General features: G+C 44.4%; 2 protein-coding genes across 2 annotated transcripts in view; one reads left to right on the forward strand and one right to left on the reverse strand.

Moving 5' to 3' along the window:
- The window catches only part of LOC110488815 (neuronal acetylcholine receptor subunit alpha-7-like), an 81,626-nt gene that overhangs the window by 31,687 nt on the left and 31,118 nt on the right, over window positions 1-18,821 (reverse strand). The window contains exons 2-3 of the mRNA XM_036942961.1: window positions 18,342-18,481; window positions 2,983-3,027 (exon numbers count right to left, since the gene is read on the reverse strand). Of these exons, the coding sequence (XP_036798856.1) occupies window positions 2,983-3,027; window positions 18,342-18,481 (185 nt within the window). The remainder of the gene's footprint in view (window positions 1-2,982; window positions 3,028-18,341; window positions 18,482-18,821) is intronic.
- Window positions 13,468-16,103, forward strand: LOC110488812 (kelch repeat and BTB domain-containing protein 13). Its single transcript, XM_021561218.2, has one exon. The coding sequence runs from the start codon at window positions 13,675-13,677 to the stop codon at window positions 15,103-15,105; it is 1,431 nt and encodes a 476-aa protein (XP_021416893.2). The 5' UTR covers window positions 13,468-13,674; the 3' UTR covers window positions 15,106-16,103.

Consider the following 18,821-nt stretch of genomic DNA (forward strand, 5'->3'; position numbering starts at 1 on the left):
TTGGAATGTGTTTATTTTCGTTTGTGCTCGTTAGCATATTTAGCTAGCAACCTCCATGGAAATTCCATATTACTTTTGCTAATTTTGTTAGCATTCTAGTAACAAATGCCCAATAATCTTTTAGAATTATTTGGTGCCCCCTTGTGTACTAAACTGGTAATACCGTAAATCCTGGAACGAGAGAAGGACGGTATGACAATATGAACATCTGGAAACCGTCCAACCCTAGGCTCTCAATACAGAAGTGGTCCGATGAAGCAGATACTAAGCTACAGGACTGTTTCGCTAGCACTGGAATATGTTCCAGGCCTCATCCGATGGCATTGATGAGTTTACCACATCAGTCCTCAGCTTCATTAATAAGTGCATTGACAACGTCATCCCCACAGTGACCATACGTATCCCAACCAGAAGCCATGGATTAAAGGTAACATCCGCCATTTTCAAGGAGGGGGACACTAATCCAGACGCTCATAAGAAATCCCGCTAAATATCGCGAGCCTACCAAAAGAGCTAAATGGCTTCCATGCTTGCTTCGAGGCAAGCAACACTGAACAATGCATGAGAGCACCAGCTGTTCCCGAATGACTGTGTGATCACCCTCTCCTTAGCTGATGTGAATAAGATTTTTTAACAGGTTAACATTCACAAGGCAGCAGGGCCAGACGGATTACCAGGACGCGTACTCAGAGCATGCGCTGACCAGCTGTCAGGTGTCTTCACTGACATTTTAAACCTCTCCCTGGCCCAGTCTGTAATATCTACATCTTTCAAGTAGACCACCATAGTCAATGTGCCCAAGAACGGCAAAGTAACCTGTCTAAATCATTATCGACCAGGATCACTCTCATCTGTAGCCATGAAATACATTGAAAGGCTGGTCATGGCTCACATCAACACCATCATCCCAGACACCCTGGACCCACCCCAATTTGCATACCGCTCCAACAGCTCCACAGATGATGCAATCTCTATTGCACTCTACACAGCCCTTTCCCACTTGGACAAAAGCACCATCAGAGGGAGCACCCCCCTAACCACATCACTGGGACCGCAATGGAGGTGAAAAACGTCCAAGTTCCTTGGCGTTCATATCACTGACAAACTGAAAAGGTCCACTCACACAGACACTGTGGTGAAGAAGACACAACACCTCCTGGTACGGCAACTACACCGCCCGCAACCGCAGGACTCTCCAGAGGGCGGTGCGGTCTGCCCAACGCATCACCGGGGGCAAACTACCTGCCCTCCAGGACACCTACACCACCATCACAGGAAGGCCAAAAAGATCATCAAGGACAACAACAACCAGAGCCACTGTCTGTTCACCCCGCTATCATCCAGAAGGTGAGGTCAGTACAGGTGCATCAAAGCAGGGACCGAGAGACTGAAAAACAGCTTCTATCTCAAGGCCAGTAGACTGTTAAACAGCCATCACAAGCATATTAGAGGCTGCTGCCCTATATACATAAACTAGAAATTACTGGACACTTTAATAATGGAACACTAGTCATTTTAATAATGTTTACATATTTTGCATTACTCATCTCATATATATATACTGTATTCTATCCTATTCTACTGTGTCTTAGTCTATACCTCTCTGACACTGCTTGCCCAAATACTATATATTCTTAATTCCATTCCTTTACTTTAGATTTGTGTGTATTGCTTGTCTTGTTGTGAAATTGTTATATATTACTTGTTAGATGTTACTGTACTGTCGGAGCTAGAAACACAAGCATTTCGCTACACCCGCAATAACATACGCTAAACATGTGTATGTAAGAAATAAAATTAGATTTGATTTGATTACCTATTTAAGAATGCTGTTCAGCAAATACAGCTCAGAATTCAACACCATAGTGCCCTCCAAGCTCATCACGAAGCTAAGGACCCTGGGACTGAACACCTCCCTCTGCAACTGGATCCTGAACTTCCTGACGGGACACCCCCAGGTGGTGAAGGTAGGCAACAATACATCCATTGACCCTGAACACAGGGGCCCCTCAGGGCTGCGTGCTTAGTCCCCTCATGTCCTCCCTGTTTCACCCACGACTGGATGGCAGAGCACGACTCCAACGCCATCGTTAAGTTTGGCGACAACACAACAGTGATAGGTCTGCTCACTGACAACGAGACTATAGGGATGAGGTCAGAGAATCACACCCTCATTCACATTGACCGAGGTGTCGAGAACTTCAAGTTCCTCCGTATACACATCACTAAGGACCTATCATGGTCCAAACAAATCAACACAGTTGTGAAGAGGGCACAACAACACCTCTTCCCCCTCAGGAGAATGAAAAGATTTGCCATGGGCCCTCAGATGCTCAAAAAGTTCTACAACTGCACGACTGAGAGAATCTTGACTGGCTGCATCCCCGCTTGGTGTGTACAGCCCAATACATCACTGGGGCCAAGCTCCCTGACATCTATACCAGGCGGTGTCAGCGTTAAGTTTAGAGGAAGGCCCTAAACATTGTCAAAGACTCCTGCCACCAAAGGCATAGACTGTTCTCTCTGCTACCGCACGGCAAGCGGTACTGATGCACCGAGTCTAGAACCTGGACCCTGAACAGCTTCTACCCCCAAGCCATTAGACTGCTAAATAGTTAGTTAAATAGTTACCCAGACTATCTTATCACTATGACTTATCACATACACTGTTGCTAGTGTTTACTATCTGTATCTATATTCCTAGTTATATGTATCTACCTCAATTACCTCATACACCTGCACATCGACTGGTACCGGTGTATATAGCCATGTTAACGTTAGTTATGTGTACCTATTATTACTTATATTTGACATGTTTTACTTTTCTATTCTTTCTCTCTGCATTGTTGGGAAGGGCCTGTAAGCATTTCACTGTTAGTCCACACCTGTTTACAAAGCATGTGACGAATACAACTGTACAATTTTATGCATGAGAAAATAATAGGTAATTGTGTGTTATTCAGTTCTCAACCATTTACTCACCAGCTGTAGCCATGCATTGGTCATCAGGACCTGGTTCTTCTCATCCTGATGAAAGACAGAAGGTAAGAACAATTCAATTCAATGGCTACAACAGGAAGTCATCACAGTAAACAGAAAAGGGTAAGGTTTTGATGATTGTTTGCTTTTGGTTTGGTATGGGTACAAAACAACTGGACTGTGAAACCTCGCATTTATGCAACCACAGTGTTTTTATACGCATTGGGTTCAGTGGAGGCACGCAGCATATAGTTGGCGCCTCGTTTCAATCTAAAACAATAAGCCCCATGAACCTAAACAACTCAACACACAGCAGAGAGACAGACCTCAGACTGCTTGATCTGAGTAAATAAGTGATTAGACAGATATAAGTTTCCTCCTCTGTTGTTCTCTCTCTCCTTCTACAGGACGTCTCTAAGTCGATCTCACTTTTGTCGGTTTCTGCCTCTCTTCCACTCTATCAATCACTAACACTCACTTCTAAAAATTAGGGCTGAGAGTGGAGGCTATGTGACAATATATTCCATCAAATGACCCCGATGATGAAGACAGTGCCATTATTTCTAAAGGGAATGTGTACTTGTGTGTGTAGCGACAGCTTGCAGATCCCCCTCTCCTCAATGTGTGTGTTCTGATCCTGCAGTAATTGTGTCTGACTAGCAGATGGGAGCGGGCTTGGTGGGTGTTGAAGGCTGTTAGGGTCAAATTTATGAAGAGAAAATATCAACCCTCCACCAACTCAAGGTCACCGACTGACTATACAGCCCTGCATCGCTCAGCTGTGAGGGTCACTGGACATCCCTGGTGGCTGGCTGCAACATCACTCCCTTTCTCAGCAGCCTCCTGTGCTGGATATGGCATCTCTTACCATGGGAACCCCCCCACCCACCAACCACACAAACACACATGCAAACACATGCAAATTCACTGTCTCCCTCATTAGTCCAATGGAAAGTTTCACAAAAAATGGAAGTCACATCTTTGAAATGTCATAAGACCTTGGCATAGGCACTTTAAACAACATTTCCCATCTGAATGTTTTAAGATTGTTATCATTCTTATCCCTTCAAGATGAACTCCTGGATCTTAAGCACAACAAATTCTTAAAGGTAAATTCCACCTCTTTTCAACCTCATATTCATCATCTCCAGCACCAAACCAGTGTCTACATATGTGAAAACAACGTGTTTCTATGATCTACGGTAAAAAAGATAAGAAAGGTCCTAAAAACATGCTTTTCTGTGACATCACAGCGTAGGATTAAAAGAAAAAAAGCATGATGGTGATGTCATCGGGTAGAACTTTTAAAAAAAATTGTTTTTACAAAACGTAGAAATGCGCTGTTTTCACATATGTTGACAATGGTATAATGCTGAAGATAATGAAATGTGGTGGAGTTGCCCTTTAATATGTTGCACAAATTGGATTTGTAACATATCACACAAATTGGATTTGTAACATATCACACAAATTGGATTTGTAACATACCACACAAATTGGATTTGTAACATATCACACAAATTGGATTTGTAACATATCACACAAATTGGATTTGTAACATATCACACAAATTGGATTTGTAACATATCACACAAATTGGATTTGTAACATATCACACAAATTGGATTTGTAACATATCACACAAATTGGATTTGTAACATATCACACAAATTGGATTTGTAACATATCACACAAATTGGATTTGTAACATATCACACAAATTGGATTTGTAACATATCACACAAATTGCAAAATTTGTATCTTATCACACGAAATGGATGACGTAATACACAAAAAATGGGAATCAGTTTTAGCTCGTGAGCACCAGTTTCAAACTACTGGCTGAAATTATACAAAAGTTGCAGAGTGTATCTTTAAGTCTAACAATGTGTCTGGGCTGGTGTTTGATGCTTGTCTAATTGCTGTCTATGGGGAGCCAGAAGCCAATCAAAACTAACTGGCTCCCCAACACAAGCAGGAAATAGATACCCACAGATTGGAATTTAATTTGCAATATAATTAGCTTGCACAATGTAGAAAACTATTAACAAGACTTTGTGGAATGTGAAAAGTAATTCTCTCTCTCTCCCGCTCTCTCTCATTTCTCTCTCTCCCACAAACAAACATAAACACCACAGCCCATCAAATGCAGCATTATCTTAAGTGCCAAAGTATAAATAGTATAACAGAGTGTTGCCCCCCTCTTACTGCCCTTTACACAGGCAGTTAACCCACTGTTCCCAGGCCGTCATTGAAAATAAGAATTTGTTCTTAACTGACTTGCCTGGTTAAATAAAGGTAAAATAAAAAAATAAAAATAAAAAAACACTCCCTGTAATCATACTCACAAGAAATGACTTGCAGCAACATCTTAATATGTGATGTGTTCAGTGCGTGTGAGTGGGTGTGAGTGAGTGTGTCAGGGGGGAATGGGGACCTGACCTAAAATGTTGTTTTCGCAAAGGTAGTAAATAAACGATTAACTCCACAGATAGCAAATCACCAATTTACAGTATCCTGGCTAATATCCACTGTGCTATGCTAACAGAAGCAGGCTCTGAGAGCATTTGGACTATGTTAAGCTAATACTGTATCTGCTATGTTATTACAAGGTGTGTGGCTAACAATTGAAGCCTAGCTTGTTAGTTTGCAGTGGCATGGCCTAACCAATGACCATCGTGTCAGAAAGGCTAAATTGACTATGCTAATCAGCTACTGTAATACCAGTTTATGACTCTTGATCTAGAGACATTACTGCCAGTGATTAAACCATTACACCTAATCAAGCAGTCCTGTTATTGTCTCAAAGCTGTATACATTGAACCATGTGTAGAGCTGTGCTGTAGCTATGGCGACAGGTAGGCTACTTTGAAAGGTAAAATATGACGTGTTGACACCAGGGAGATTTCATGCTTAAAGTAGCTATTCCTCTGAAATATCCCCAAAATCATGTGGCGCATTCTCATCTACTCGTTGTTTTTCTGCATCAAATCAAATCATCATCCAGAAGGTCAAAGTTGGGCCACATTCAGTGTTCAACATGACTGAAAAACTAACTAAAGACGGCTCTGCATGATGCACGACCCACCCCCCCCACAAACACACACACACACATCAATACACACATTAACAACACACACAAACACACACACCCATGCCCAGTGGAGCGTTGGCAGCTGTGCTCGTCCCGTTAGCCAATCGCGTTAAATCATGCATTGAGCCTTTCCCAGACAGGACCCATGGGCCCCCTCACCATCTGAGTCTCACTGCCCTGCCCTGAGTCACAACACTGGACCTGACCTCAACTAGACTAGACCCCAGGACTGGACCTGACCTCAACGTGACCTGACCAACAGACTGGACCTGACCTCAACTAGACTAGACCCCAGGACTGGACCAGACCTTAACTAGACTAGACCCCAGGACTGGACCTGATTAACAGACTGGACCTGACCTAAACTAGACTAGACCCCAGGACTGGACCAGACCTGAACTAGACTAGACCCGAACTAGACTAGACCCCAGGACTGGACCTGACCTCAACGAGACCTGACCAACAGACTAGACCTGACCTCAACTAGACTAGACCCCAGGACTGGACCTGACCTCAATGAGACCTGACCAACAGACTGGACCAGACCCCAACTAGACTAGACCCCAGGACTGGACCTGACCTCAACGAGACCTGACCAACAGACTGGACCAGACCTCAACTACACCTGACCAACAGACTGGACCAGACCTCAACTAGACCTGACCAACAGACTGGACCAGACCCCAACTAGACCTGACCAACAGACTGGACCAGACCTCAACTAGACCCCAGGACTGGACCAGACCTCAACTAGACTCAACCCCAGGACTGGATCAGACCTCAACTAGACTAGACCCCAGGACTGGACCAGACCTCAACTAGACTTGGCCAACTAAACTTGACCCCGGGACTGGACCAGACCTCAATGAGACCAGACCAACAGACTGGACCAGACCTCAGGACTGGACCAGACCTAAACTAGACTCGACCCCAGGGCTGGACCAGACCTCAACTAGACTTGGCCAACAGACTGGACCAGATCTCAACTAGACTAGACCCCAGGACTGGACCAGACCTCAACTAGACTTGGCCAACAGACTGGACCAGATCTCAACTAGACTAGACCCCAGGACTGGACCAGACCTCAACTAGACTTGGCCAACAGACTGGACCAGACCTCAACTAGACCTGACCAACAGACTGGACCAGACCCCAACTAGACCTGACCAACAGACTGGACCAGACCTCAACTAGACCTGACCAACAGACTGGACCAAGACAAAGGACCACACCAGCATACACACCACAGTTCCGGCCTGAGCCTGAACTAGATCACACCAAAGGAACCATAGCACACTATTTGGCCTTCCGAGTGGCGCAGCGATCTAAGGCACTGCAGCTCAGTGCAAGAGGCATCACTACAGTCCCTGGTTCAAATCCAGGCTGTATCATATCTGGCTGTGATTGGGAGTCCCATAGAGCGGCGCACAATTGGTCCAGCGTTGTTTGGGTTTGGCCGGGCTAGACTGTCATTGTAAATAAGAATTTGTTCTTAACCGACTTGCCTAGTTAATTAAATAAAGGTTACATTATTTACATGTTTTAAAGCTACAACCAGACCACAGAGCCAAAGCCAATACACACAACAACAAACATTTCAGAGCAAATATAAAATCTACCTTAGCCCTGACGGGAACTGTGCATGCCCTCCTGAGCTACGCACGGCTTTATGCCCTTTCTGTTTCCTCTTCCTCTTTCCTCAGAGTCTAGTTGACGAATGGGATCAGAGATCTGGCTTTTGTAAAAGCCATATTTAAAACACAAACAGTTTTGTTCTCTCTGTGTGTTTTACACACTCTGGTTTCTACAGCTCTGAACGACTGACTGGCAGCAAAGGTGAAAAACACCACTGCCCCAGGGCCCGGGACAGAGAACAGAATATGGAGAAGCGAGAACACAAACTCCTAATACTCCTAATACTGCTAACACACCCTACACACTTTTAAGACTATATTTTGTACAGTAACATTTTTTGTACAGTAACATGCTAAACACTTTTAATACTCCTTACACACTCCTAACACTCTTAACCATTGTCTTGGAGCTGTTAACACGTGCACACAGATTCATTTAGATTTCAAAGAATATTAAATGAGCTGATGTGGCTGGAGAGGGTTGAATGAGAGAGCTGATGGGGCTGGAGCTGGTTGACTGAGAGTGGTGATGGGGCTGGAGCTGGTTGACTGAGAGTGGTGATGGGGATGGAGCAGGTTGACTGAGAGAGCTGATGGGATGGAGCAGGTTGACTGAGAGAGCTGATGGGATGGAGCAGGTTGACTGAGAGAGCTGATGGGATGGAGCAGGTTGACTGAGAGAGCTGATGGGATGGAGCAGGTTGACAGAGAGCTGATGGGATGGAGCAGGTTGACAGAGAGCTGATGGGATGGAGCAGGTTGACTGAGACAGAAGGAGAGAGAGAGAGAGAGAGAGTGGAGTGGCTGTGTCCTGTTTAAATTAGAGAAACCCTCTCTGCATCATTAAGCAGCATGGTAGAACAGAGGATCTGGCTACTGACCTTCTCCTAGAGATGTACTGGAACAAATATGCCTGGTGATTAAATGGACATTGTAAAAATATGATTATATACCCTTCACAGGTCAATGTATTCTCTCTCACACTTTCCCCTTTGCTGTGTGTGTGTGTGTGTGTGTGTGTGTGTGTGTGTGTGTGTGTAAACGTCTGTCTGTCTATCCGCCTGTCTGGATATAAAGGATAGGGATATTGAGGACCTAATGACCAGAAAATAGGGATTAGACAGCCTACTATAGGGTGGTGATGTGTCCATGTGTCAGAGTCTCAGCATGGGTCTGTTCTGAGTGTGAGAGGATGGAATGATGGTGCAATATTCCATCAGTGTTTCTCTGCACAGTGCACACAGTGCACACACACCGGTAATAGCCGGCTTTTGGCCAATACCAAAAATTAAAAGCCGATAAATAAAAGTGTCACAGGCATATTGTAAAAAAAAATTTAACTACTCACTGATGGAAATACATTTGACCGGTCGTGCTTATAGGTCTGTCTGTTAAATTGCATAATTTAGTGGAATTAAATTGGCGCGTGTATAATTGTTATGGATTGTACTTATCACACGAGCACAGCATACAGAGCCTTTGAGCGGAAAATCAGCGCTTTTCTAAGCATAATCATTGCCCTACAATTCCAAATGCAATTGTGAGTTAAAAAAAGTTTTTGGTCCATGATTAAAAATAGCTCCTATTTTTATTTCTCAACTGGTAATTGAAGTGCACTTCCCATTCACCATTTAAATGCATAGGCAACGGAAGGCATGCTTCATCAATGCATGACAAAACAATTTGAAATGAGCTGGAGGCAGTATGCATTTTGAAAATATGTCGTGGCCAAAAGTTTTGAGAATGACACAAATATAAATTTTCAAAAAGTCTGCTGCCTCAGTTTGTATGATGGCAATTTGCATATACTCCAGAATGTTATGAAGAGTGATCGGATGAATTGCAATTAATTGCAAAGTCCTTCTTTGCCATGCAAATGAACTGAATCCCCCCCCCCCCCCCCCCCAAAGAACATTTCAACTGCATTTCAGCCCTGCCACAAAAGGACCAGCTGACATCATGTCAGTGATTATCTCGTTAACACAGGTGTGAGTGGGCCTCCCGGGTTGTGCAGTGGTCTAAGTCTAAGGCACTGTATGTGCCACCAGAGATTCTGGGTTCGAGCCCAGGATCTGTCGCAGCCGGCCGCGACCGGGAGGTCCATGGGGCGACGCACAATTAGCCCAGCATCGTCCGAGTTAGGGAGGATTTGGGATATCCTTGTGTCATTGATCACAAGCGACTCCTGCGGTGGGCCGGGTGCAGTGCACGCTGACCAGGTCGCCAGGTGTACGGTGTTTCTTCCGACACATTGGTGCGGCTGGCTTCCGGGTTGGATGTGCATTGCGTCAAGAAGTAGTGAGGCTAGGTTGGGTTGTGTTTCGGAGGACGCATGGCTCTCTCCTGAGTCCATTCGGGAGTTGCAGTGATGAGACAAGACTGTAACTACTACCAATTGGATACCACGAAATTGGGGAGAAAAAGAGGTTAAAAAAAAATATTAAAAAAATTTAAACACAGGTGTGATTGTTGACGAGGACAAGACTGGAGATAACTCTGTCATGCCTGATTGGGTTTGAATAACAGACTGGAAGCTTCAAAAGGAGGGTGGTGCTTGGAATCATTGGTCTTCCTCTGTCAACCATGGTTACCTGCAAGGAAACACGTGCAGTCATCATTGCTTTGCACAAAAAAGGGCTTCACAGGCAAGGATATTGCTGCCAGTAAGATTGCACCTAAATCAACCATTTATCGGATCATCAAGAATTTCAAGGAGAGCGGTTCAATTGTTGTGAAGAAGGCTTCAGGGCACCCAAGAAAATCCAGCAAGCACCAGGACCGTCTCCTAAAGTTGATTCAGCTGCGGGATCGGGGCACCACCAGTACAGAATTTGCTCAGGAATAGCAGCAGGCAGGTGTGAGTGCATCTGCACGCACAGTGAGGCGAAGACTTTTGGAGGATGGCCTGGTGTCAAGAAGGGCAGCAAAGAAGCCACTTCTCTCCAGGAAAAATAATCAAGGACAGACTGTTATTCTGCAAAAGGTACAGGGATTGGACTGCTGAGGACTGGGGTAAAGTCATTCTCTCTGATGAATCCCCTTTCCGATTGTTTGGGGCATCCGGAAAAAAGCTTGTCCGGAGAAGACAAGGTGAGCGCTACCATCAGTCCTGTGTCATGCCAACAGTAAAGCATCCTGAGACCATTCATGTGTGGGGTTGCTTCTCAGCCAAGGAAGTGGGCTCACTCACAATTTTGCCTAAGAACACAGCCATGAATAAAGAACGGTACCAACACATCCTCCGACAGCAACTTCTCCCAACCATCCAGGAACAGTTTGGTGACAAATAACGCCTTTTCCAGCATGATGGAGCACCTTGCCATAAAGCAAAAGTGATAACTAAGTGGCTCGGGGAACAAAACATCGATATTTTGGGTCCATGGCCAGGAAACTCCCCAGACCTTAATCCCATTGAGAACTTGTGGTCAATCCTCAAGAGGCGGGTGGACAAACAAAAACCCACAAATTCTGACAAACTCCAAGCATTGATTATGCAAGAATGGGCTGCCATCAGTCAGGATGTGGCCCAGAAGTTAATTGACAGCATCCCAGGGAGGATTGCAGAGGTCTTGAAAAAGAAGGGTCAACACTGCAAATATTGACTCTTTGCATTAATTAACTTAATGTAATTGTCAATAAAAGCCCTTTGACACTTATGATTGTAATGCTTGTAATTATACTTCAGTATTCCATAGTAACATCTGACAAAAATATCTAAAGACACTGAAGCAGCAAACTTTGTGAAAATTAATATTTGTGTCATTCTTATAACTTTTGGCCACGACTGTATACTTAAGTGTTTGTACATATTATGAGGCATGTTTTACCTTGCTTCAAAGTAGCCTAGGCAAAATCCCACCATATCAGTGGAGGCAATAACTTAATAAAGACTTCCATATGTCATTGAAACCAGTAGTCTATTTCTCTCATGTTCTACTGGTTTTCAACTTTCTTTCATTGTTCAGTAGCTAAATGCACTTTCATCTGTCTCCTACTGCCTTGAACGCATTTTTGTGCTAATAATAATTATTAATAAATAATAGTTTATCTACATTTTAACTAAATGTTGTGATTTGTTACATCAAACTCATTACTTTTTAAAATGTTTCTTTATGTAGCCTAGGACAGAGGACAGACTCACTACCGAGGAAGAGCTACACACTTCAGCATACGGCGGTCCCGTTCTGTGAGCTTGTGTGGCCTACCACTTCACGGCTGAGCCGTTGTTGCTCTGAGATGCTTCCACTTCACAATAACAGCAGTTACAGTTGACTGGGGCAGCTCTAGCAAGACAGAAATTTGACAAACTGACTTGTTGGAAAGGTGGTATCCTATGACAGTACCACGTTGACAATTACTGAGGTCTTCAGTGCCAATGTTTGTCCATTGAGAATGCATGGCTGTGTGCAAAATTTAATACACCTGTCAGCAACGGGTATTGCTGAAATAGCTGACGCCACTAATTTGAAGGGGTGTCCACATACGTTTGTATATACAGTACAGTGTACTTCCCCTCATTTTTTCAACTGGTACTGGGGGACCTTCAGATGAGTCTTGTGAGGCCTGTTGGCAAAACAACCAACATGTACGTGTTCGTGAGAGTCTCACCTTTCCACAGAGGGGTCATATTAGTATGAGTCCTAAGATGCTTGTGGGGGCCGGAGATGCCATTCGGACTCTACAGACAATTTTGTGAGAAGATACATTTTCCAGATGTCTCATGGTCTGACAAACACCGCTCTAGCTCTGTCAACTTTCAATGCAGATGCGGAAGTGCAACATCCCAGGATGCGGTGGACTGAGACGCATCCAAGGCAAAAAAACATATTTCTAGCTTAAATGTACCGATTTTTATAGGATTTTTGTATTATGCTAATTGAATTTCCTTAATTCTCAACTTAATTGAGCGAACAACAGTAGGCCTATAGTTTATTGGCACCAGCGGAGTGCATCTGCCACATTCCCAATGAGTGTGCACTGAGCATATTCACTCTTTTTCATTGTTGGCTCAGTGCCACTTATAAGTTTGTTTCGGGACAATCATTTCCTCCTCCAGTGGACGTCGTTTTCTATTTGTGTCTCCCCTTCTCGTAGGCCTATAATATGGACAGTGTCGTTTTCATATGTCTGTTTGTCAGTGTCAGCAGAGTAGGCTACCCTGTCATTTCTCACATTAAAAAAGATTCTGCTAACATCTCCAGTAATATAAAGTGTAGTAGAATTGAATGAAATGAGTTTATAAAAGGCCACATTTTTCCTCTTGCAAAGAAAGAAGAAATGTATCTGATATAGCCTATAGCCTAGGCCTCTTCGGCTATACTGGTTCAGCCATGCACTGAGCAGTCTTTTTAGCAAACAGTGATTGAGTTACAGTATATTACTAGCCTAAATTATGACTAACCAATCTACTCATCACATTACAAATAGTAGGCTATCTTACAGTAGTCTGCAAATGGCTGGAAATGTGATGATGCATGGAATGCTTCATTATAAAGGTCCGTTTTCATGGTGAAAATTAGCTTCCCCAAACTTCAATTAGAGTTGTTAGCATAATAACAGTCATTTTTATATAATGCAATACTTTATTTGACCATATTGTTATTGTCTTCATTTATAGTAATAGCAGTTTGTATTGTTGGTGGTAGATAGGCAGTAGCAGTAAAAATGTAATTTCTGTTTGTCAATGGCACGCTTGCTATGAGTTTTAACTGCAGCCTGTTGTAATGTCGCTTAGATGTCAACAGTTTCCCTTTAAAATCAGACGCTAGTGAGCGGTGCTGTTGCTATCTTTAGCACCATTCTATTTTCAGAGCAGGCAGAGAGGCAGCAATACAACTCTACACACTCCTAGCACACCTTGAAATATCATCAAGCCTGGGGAAAACCTTGTTAGTCCTAGCCTGTGTCACTTTGCCATAGTGTATTGTCACCAGGAACAAGTTTGAGGTAGAGGAACCTCAGAATGAGATGGAGGCCTCCAGAAGCCAGGGACTCGAAAGAGCTGCCGAAGCCCAAAGTGAGAGCCCCAAGCTGGGGGAGGGAGCGCAGCAGGCAGGCTCTCTGAGGGTAAGGTTGGAAGGGAGCGTTTTAACTGTGGACCGGGCTTTGCTGGAGCAGTGCAGCGAGTACTTCCGCGCCCTCTTCCGGTCTGGCATGAGGGAGAGCCAGGAGGATGAGCTGCATCTGAAAGGAGGAGTGCATGCACGGGGTTTCCTGATTGCTTTGGCAGTGTCCAGGGGCGAGAAACTTTCTCTACAGGACCCGGAAGAACTAATGGAGGCCGTGGAATGTGCTGCCTTTCTCCAGGTGGCGTCACTGTCCCAGCATCTCTGCGATATCATTGACTCTGACAACTGCCTCCTGCTCTACCACGCAGCGGCCATCTTTGGTCTACCCAACCTGTTCCACTGTGCTGCCCTGTTCCTCTGCGACGCCTATAGTGACCTGAAGGGGGAGGCAACAAGCACTCTACCTGAGGAGTTGGTACTGTATGCAGAGTCTTTGTCGCCAGCATCTTTCGTCGCTTTGGGAACCCACTCACCCTCTATGGAGCTGCTGAAGGACTCCTTTAGGACTGTGTGTTACCTGGACGAGGTGGAGGGAGAGTGGAGGCACCTAACAGACCTCCCCACCCACGCCAGCACCTCCATGGCGGGCATCGCCGTCCTGGACAACCGGCTGTATGTGGTGGGGGGTATTTACGGCTATGGCAAAGGCACGGTGGACGGCGGCTTCTGCTACGACCCAGGGACGAGTACGTGGAGCGTGCTTCCTGGACCCCAACAGCCCCGTGCCGACTTCACCCTTCTGGGGCACGAGGGGAAGTTGTACGCCATCGGCGGTGAGCACCAGAAAATAATAATGTCCTCTGCCGAGGCTTATGATGTAGCCACAGGAGAATGGGCGTTTGTGCAGTCCGCACCACGGCCTGTGGCAGCTGTGGCATGTGCCATCGCACGAAGGCGGATGTTTGTGTGTTTCTGGAGGCCGCCAGACACCACGGATATCTACGAGTACATCCCGGCGAAGGACGAGTGGATGTTAGCCACCACGATGATAAGGCCACAGAGCTACGGACACTGTATGGTGGCCCACAGGGACAATTTGTATGTGATGCGCAATGGGCCCTCGGACGACTTCCTACGCTGCCTCATGGACCGTTACAACATCACCACGGGACAGTGGACCACTATACCAGGAAGTTACATCAACACTAAGGGAGCACTGTTTACCGCCATGGTCAGGGGTGACTCTGTGTTCACGGTCAAACACATGCTAACTCTGGAGTATACCATTGCTGGGGACACATGGAAACCCCGTAGGGAGACGAAAAAAGGCTTTCCCAAGAGTGGCTCACTATGGACATGCTTACTGAGGCTTCCCAAGGCTGGCCTATAATGGTGTACACTGATAGAGCTGTACTACGGTGCTTGGTTGTTATATGGTGTCAGAAATAAACAGTAACACGGACCAGTTAAACCCCAGGAGGCAGATGGAGGAAAAACGACAGAGATGAAAGAATTAAGCAATTTGTAGAAAACCTCTTAGAACCCAGAAATACCCTTGTTTTTTTTTATGAGAGAAAACAAGCATAGAATATTGTACTAGAAAACAAGTATAGAATATTGTACTAGAAAACAAGTATAGAATATTGTACTAGAAAACAAGTATAGAATATTGTACTAGAAAACAAGTATAGAATGTTGTGCTCAAAAGTATGCAAATTAAACAGAAAATTAATAGAATTAATTCAGTCTAGTCAAATTACAAATCATAACCACAGGTGCTGCATCTGTATGAATATGCAGTATATTACAGCAATATTCCATCAGTGTTTCTCTGCACAGTGCGCACACACACACACACACACACACACATTCACTCACTCCATGGAGGCTATCCAGCCACCAAAACAGCTCCAAAACCACAGCAGCAGCAACTGTTGCTAATCAGAAACCGTGTTCTGTGTGTGTGTGTGTGTGTGTGTGTGTGTGTGTGTGTCTGTCTGTCTGGGAGTCTTATATAACAGGAGCCAAACAGCAGGAATGTATTACCTCTACACGTCAACAGACACGTCACCTAACCTCAGACAGACATACCTGCAACTGTACATGTCCCCTCTACGCGCGCACACACACACACACACACACACACACACACACACACACACACACACACACACACACACAGAACTCTCAACAGACAATGTTCAAAGCTTCAAAATCTCCCTTATAAAGCGTGGTTATCAGTCGTGGTTTCATCAACATACACCTCCACACCAGTGGAGGCTCCTCAGAGGAGGAAGAGGAGGACCATCCTCCTCAGAGATTTTCAGAAAAAGAAAAATAGAAAAACACATCCTTTAAACTATCTACTATACTAAATATATTCATGTCACCAAATAATTGATTAAAACACACTGTTTTGCAATGCAGGTGTCACGCCCTGACCTTAGAGAGATGTTTTATTTCTCTATATGGTTAGGGCAGGGTGTGATTTGGGTGGCCATTCTATGTTTTTTATTTCTTTGTTTTTGGCAGAGTGTGGTTCCCAATCAGAGGCAGCTAGCTGTCTGTCGTTGTCTCTGATTGGGAATCATACTTAGGCAGCCTTTTTCCCACCTAATGTTGTGGGTAATTATTTATTTTCTGTGTGTGTTTGTGTGCTCCACGGTTGTGTCACGTTCGGTTTCTGTTTACCTGTTTTTTTTTGTGAAAGTTTCACTTTATTAAAATATGTGGAATTATATGCACGCTGCGCCTTGGCTCATCTTGGACAGGGAGTTTGAAGACAGTGATCGTGACCACAGGCCTACAGTAGCCTCAGCAGCACTCTGTAGGGTAGTCCTCCTCTGGGTAGAGTAACTTCAACACAAAACCTAGGAGTCTTATGATTCTCACCCCCTTCCATAGACTTACACAGTAATTATGACAACTTCCGGAGGACAACCTTGAATCTATCAGAGCTCTTGTAGCATGAACTGACATATTGTGCACCCAATCAACGGATCAGAGAATTAATCTAGTACTGAAAGCATAAGCTACAGCTAGCTCTGCAGTGCATAAAATGTGGTGAGTAGTTGACTCAAAGAGAGAGAGAAAGACAATAGTTGAACAGTTTTGAACAAATTAATTTCTTCCAAAATGAAGGAGAAGCAAGAGAGAGGGCTAACTATATTTCGTAGTATATATTCTTTCTCACTTTTACTTACTTAACTAGCATAAAATTATGCTAGCTATTACTGAAAAAATATATAAACACAACATGTAAAGTGGTGGTCACATGTTTCATGAGCTGAAATAAAAGATTTTGTGCACAAATATGTTTACATCCCTGTTAGTGAGCATTTTATCCTTTGTCAAGTTAATCCATCCACCTGACAGGTGTGACATATCAAGAAGCTGATTAAACAGCATGATCATTATTACACAGGTGCACAATGTGCTGGGGACAGTAAAAGGCCACTCTAAAATGTGCAGTTTTGTCACACAATGCCACCGATGTCTCAAGTTTTAAGGGAGCGTGCAATTGGAATGCTGACTGCAGGAATATCCACCAGAGCTGTTGCCAGATAACTGAATGTTCATTTCTCTACCATAAGCCAACATCATTTTAAAGAATTTGGCAGTATGTCCAACTGGCATCACAACCGCAGACCACGTGTAACCACACTAGCCCAGGATCTCCACATTCGGCTTCTTCACCTGCAGGAATGCTGGCTCCCAAGTGAGTGGGCCTGTGGGTGGGCCTATGCTTTTGGTTTTATTAATTTATTGCCACCGGGGCCCACTGGTATAACTGCTAAACTGATTGCTGCTGACTACAGTCTACTGCATGATTGTAGCGGGTTTAATAACATGTTAATTCTAGTAGCTATGTTGACTATGACATGACAAGTCTGTAGGCCTTGTGTAACGGTTAGCAGTCATGATATGAAGGTTTGGCTTGGAAAGGTTTTCTCGCCTGAAGTCCACAAGTGAAGGGAAAAGGTGAGAGGAGAGAACGTAGATAGATGTGAGAAGGAAATATATATATACAACGAGCAGTTTGTACAGTATGTGTCTGGTATGAAAGTGAACTCTTGTTTGCGTGTGATCAGGGATGTATTTATTGCGCTGATTCTGTTGAAAAACGTTTCTTAAATGGAAGAAAACGGAACGAAACGGTGATAAACATACCTGAATTTTTCCAATAGAAACTATCTGTTGGACTAATGATTACACTCTTGATCGGCTAGATGCAGGAAAGAATGTGCAAGGCAGTATTGAATGTGTCACTGTCTGTCACCTTGATTACTCAAAATTCCCCCCGACCTTGTGCACCTACGTTATACATTTTAATTCGTAGTCTAGGTTGTAGCAACCTCATGATGGGTATAGGGCTAATTCTAGCATCATGTAGTATCCTAAACCTATTCATGTTACATTGAGCTGGGTGAATGGAATATGAATGGAAGTCATCCAATATGCTGTAATAGAAATAAGGCCATGCTCATTCAAAACATTATCATCCTACATCCTACCTCATCTTAAACGGCAACGACCGCCATTGCTCCACACACATAAACAAGTAGCTAACACAGTGATGCCCCCCGCCCCCCTCACACACACACACACACACACTCCCTCCCTCACCACATCTATGATCTGCAGCAGAGTCATTCCCAGCTCCACCAGAAGAGGAGAGGAGTCGTTGATCACTGGTCTCTCCAGACGATTGTAGTTGGCCATCAGCTCCTTGTACAGTCTGCGCTGGTGCTCCCCCTGTAGAGACCCTGGGGTACAGCAAGGAAACAAGTCAGCATGCATGTTAGGGAGAGAAAATGTATCTTCTGTAGCTATTATTCCCTCAGTCAGATAGCTGGGAGGGAGGGGGTCAGTGGTGATTAAGATAATGTGTTTGCTGGCCCAGCTCTCATCCTCTTATCTCTTCTCTCTTCTCTCATCCTTTCCTCCCTCTCTCCCACTGATCCTATTAAGATCCAGCATTAAAGCTGAGGCCAGGGGAGAGAAGCTACACCACTGGTCAGTTAAGGTCGAGGGACATTAAACACACAGGAATCACAGTTGTGTTAGTCTAGGGCCAACTGGCACCAGAACAGACTGTTCCTTAAT

This window comes from Oncorhynchus mykiss, chromosome 14 (genome assembly GCF_013265735.2).
Source record: "Oncorhynchus mykiss isolate Arlee chromosome 14, USDA_OmykA_1.1, whole genome shotgun sequence".
Taxonomy (NCBI): domain Eukaryota; kingdom Metazoa; phylum Chordata; class Actinopteri; order Salmoniformes; family Salmonidae; genus Oncorhynchus; species Oncorhynchus mykiss.